Consider the following 3,917-nt stretch of genomic DNA (forward strand, 5'->3'; position numbering starts at 1 on the left):
AAGTAAAATACTCTTTAGCTAGGTTTCATTGAGGATGCACACTATTTGATTAGAAATGCTTTACTGAAAAGTGCTTTGCTTACTGGATTAACTGCATTCTGTTTCCATAGGTGCAATGCTCCATGGAAAGCATGAGCAACAATCATGGAGCCATCTTCATTGAACTGGCAGTCATAAAATCCCAGCGTATTCCCACCTACTTCACCTACTCGAACCTATACAATAATAAGAAAACAATTCTCAATTAATAGTCCACATTTTTCACAATGGAAGCTACTTACTCCAGAGATTGTTAAATTCCTACTCATTTAACATATACAAAGGGTGAAAATTTGCAGCTCTTTATGAAGGTGCAGTTCATAAAACCCAATTTTATGTTCCTTAAACATCTACATTTTTACCTGTTCTAGCCAGACCCCTGACTCTTCATCTGGAGCCCAAAGAATCATGGTTTTATCCATTGAAGCAGACAATAATCTCATTGGCTGCTGTAGAATACCATCTAAAAAATAAAAACCAATTCCTTTAGGTGATCATGTTGGTAGAATAACAGAAAAAGCCAACATGGGTACTATAAGAATATTCACTGTAGTTCTGTTTATAATAGCAAAAATTTGCAAACACCACAAATGTCCACCATTAGAACAATTAAACAAGTGGTATATTCAGACAATGCAATATTACAGTGCAATAAAAGCAAATAACTAAAGCTACATAAATCAACATGGATACGTTTCCAAAACATGTTAAGCTAAAATGGCAAGTTGTAAAAGGGTACATACTGATACCAAGTTTTAATAGGTCTTAAAAAATATAGTCAGTCACTATGTATATGTGTAGCATAAGTATAAAACTATGCATGAAAATAAGAAGGACTGGATTCAGCACTGTAATTGTCTCTAGGGAAGGATAGAGGGGAAGGTTCAGGAAAGAATACACAGAGGTCCTCAATATCTCTAATATCCAAATTTTCTTTTTTTAAAACTGTAGCAAATATAGCATAATGTAAGTAGAAACAGAATAGTGATTACTTGAGCATTAATTACTGCTATTCTTGCCTTAGAAAAGAGGCGAGAGGGAAGAATGTGAAGCTACACCTTGCTTAGCTCTACATCTAGCTTGAGTCTGCACAGAACCACGGCTCCACAAATGGAGGAAAAGTCAAGAAAAGAAGGACAAAGAGGGTCTTACTTTTTTATAAATAATATAATTCAGTATTACCAACTTTGTATTGCCATGGCTAAAGAATCCTGTGAAGTTGGCTTAAAGTCAATTTTTCTTAAATCCCCTAATAACCAGGTAGTAAACTTTTAAGAGAAAAAGGTAATGGGGATGTAGGAGTTTCAGCATGGTGGCAGAAATCATACTTTTCCCACTCAGCAGTTCAATTTATAACAGAACTAACAGTCTAGCAGGCCAATTATGTATTCTTAAACTTTGCCAATTTGAAAATATCTGAGGCAGGCATGGTGGTGTGTACCTGTAATCCTAGCTACTCAGGAGGGTGAGGTGGGAGGATCACTTGAGCCCAGAAATTAAAATAAGGGATACAGCCTATGTTTTTTTTCCTACCTTTGTAAAATGAAGGTTGCCAATGAACTGCATTTACCCAATTCTCATGACCAGCCAGCACAGTCTCCAGTGTAACAGCAAATGCAATTGTAATACCTGTAACAAAGGTAATGAAGGTATCACTTCCTCAAAGCTCTTCTAAAAAGAGCATTTCATAACCAAGTCATCTATGCTACCCAATTATGTAAAAAAAAAAAAAAATTAGAATAAAACATGATAGTTGAGACTTAATGAAAAGAACATACATACTATATGTCATTAATCGTATCCACTGTCCAAAATTCCATAAGAAAACGATCTAAATACAAATTTTCTCTCTATCTTTCTCTACTGGGTCATAAATAAATACTAAGGAATATGTCTATTTTTGAAGATTTCTGGGACAGCTATTATTACACTGCAAGGAAAAAGCAAAACATGACAGCCTGTTTGTTACCTTAGCTCATTATCAGAATGTAATAAAATGTCATCCTAAAAAAACTTAAGATAAATGCAAAAATAAAGGAAATCAGCATTTTGACCTTTCTAACTGAACAATTAATAAAAATATCCTGAAAATTTTCATATTTGTGTATAGCTACTAATAATATGCTTGTTATATTATTTCTTGGTTCTCCCCATAAAACCATGCTACCAAAATCTTTAACAGGCTTTATAACTAGGAAGAATAATAACAAAGAATAGACTATCTAGGTGCACAATGCCGAAAACTAACTTCATAATTTAGATACACATCCAAAAATATCTCCTTCAAGTACTATTCTAATGCCAGACAGTAAGAAAACAGAATTACATATACTACTCAAATGTAGGGACCTTATCTCTTATGAACACACGCCAGAAAAAGTAAAAATAATTCACACAATTCCTTGATGGCTTCCTATGCTAAAACTGCAAGTTTGGTAACATGTTACAAATTTATTGAAAAGCATTAAACATTTTCACCAATTTAGAAAAATCTTACTAATATGGTTTAAAAGAAAAATGTTTTATTTATTAAAAAAGATTCATCCTTGGGCGGCACCTGTGGCTCAAAGGGGTAGGCCATCAGCCCCATATGCTGGAGGTGGTGGCTTCAAACCCAGCCCTGGCCAAAGAAAAGGCTCATCCTCACTAAAAATAAAAGCAGAAAAATGCAGAAGATCAGTTTCAGAAAAGATCTAAAACTGACACTTTCTGAAGAACTAACCTTCACATAACTCTGTAGTAAAATAGACAAATGAACCAGTTAGAGACATAAGTATTGTTACATCGAATATTTTCATTATCACTCACTTTCATTTTCTATAGTAAAAGTATTTTCCTTAAGTCTTATATTATCATCACCCTGAGTTTCCATAGATGTCGATTTTACATACAGCTTCCATATTCTTATCAGGCAATCTTGTGAACAGCTTGCTAGAAAGAGATCTCCACCTAATTAAAAAATAAATTGTACTACTTTTAAAACATTACATTGTTAAATTTAGGTAGAAGCCTTTTCTCCTCTACAATGTGTACATTTCCATACCCTTCACTCATGTGACCTATGTTCATCATTGACAAATACACATACAATACTAATAAATGTTTGTAACATGAGGTGCAATATAATGTCTATGATCGCTACAAAGAACTTTTTAAAAATGCATGTGGGCACCTTATAAATTTCAATTTGCTTCATTCTCTATCATTCAATACTTAACGGAAGGGACTGGTGTCTTCTTTTCCAATTGGGATCACAGAAAAATGTAACATACAATTAAAACACACAAGGCTGCTTTCTTGGAAGGTATATATACTTATCACCACCATATGTGCTTAGCCACATTTCATACTGACCAATAGCTGCCCATTCCACGCCTCTTATCCAATCCTCATGTCCACAGAGAAGCAGCACTTTCTGAAACTAGTAAGACATTAAAAATCATGGAACCTGATGTAAAAATTAACATTTCATGTACATCAGTGACATCATTTGGCCTTAGCCAGTTCTACCGCATCCCTCTCTTACCACACTGTCTCATTAGAGAAGGAAAAAGAACTCCTTTAGTGATGAAAAATTTCCTAATGTAATATCTAAACCATTCTTTACTGGAGCAACCCTGATTAGATATATGTTGCCTCAAAAACTTTAAGTGTTTACAAGATAAAATATATATATACTATGAATACAGTATAGAAGAAAGTTGAGGGCGGCAGCTGCGGCTCAGTGAGTAGGGCACCGGCCCCACATACCAACGATGGCAGGTTCAAACCTGGCTCCAGCCAAACTGCAACAAAAAACAGCCAGGCATTGTGGCGGGCACCTGTAGTCCCAGCTACTCAGGAGGCTGAGGCAAGAGAATCACCTAAGCCCAAGAGCT

The 3,917-nt window shown here is 35.1% G+C and overlaps 1 protein-coding gene across 1 annotated transcript in view; it reads right to left on the minus strand.

The window, feature by feature from the left end:
* Positions 1–3,917, minus strand: part of ELP2 (elongator acetyltransferase complex subunit 2) — a 48,544-nt gene that overhangs the window by 23,418 nt on the left and 21,209 nt on the right. The window contains exons 7-11 of the mRNA XM_012802007.2: positions 3,394–3,460; positions 2,848–2,988; positions 1,573–1,668; positions 402–502; positions 84–215 (exon numbers count right to left, since the gene is read on the minus strand). Coding sequence (XP_012657461.1) covers positions 84–215; positions 402–502; positions 1,573–1,668; positions 2,848–2,988; positions 3,394–3,460 — 537 coding nt within the window. The remainder of the gene's footprint in view (positions 1–83; positions 216–401; positions 503–1,572; positions 1,669–2,847; positions 2,989–3,393; positions 3,461–3,917) is intronic.

This window comes from Otolemur garnettii, unplaced genomic scaffold, assembly GCF_000181295.1.
Source record: "Otolemur garnettii isolate 467f Iridium unplaced genomic scaffold, OtoGar3 scaffold00012, whole genome shotgun sequence".
NCBI lineage: Eukaryota > Metazoa > Chordata > Mammalia > Primates > Galagidae > Otolemur > Otolemur garnettii.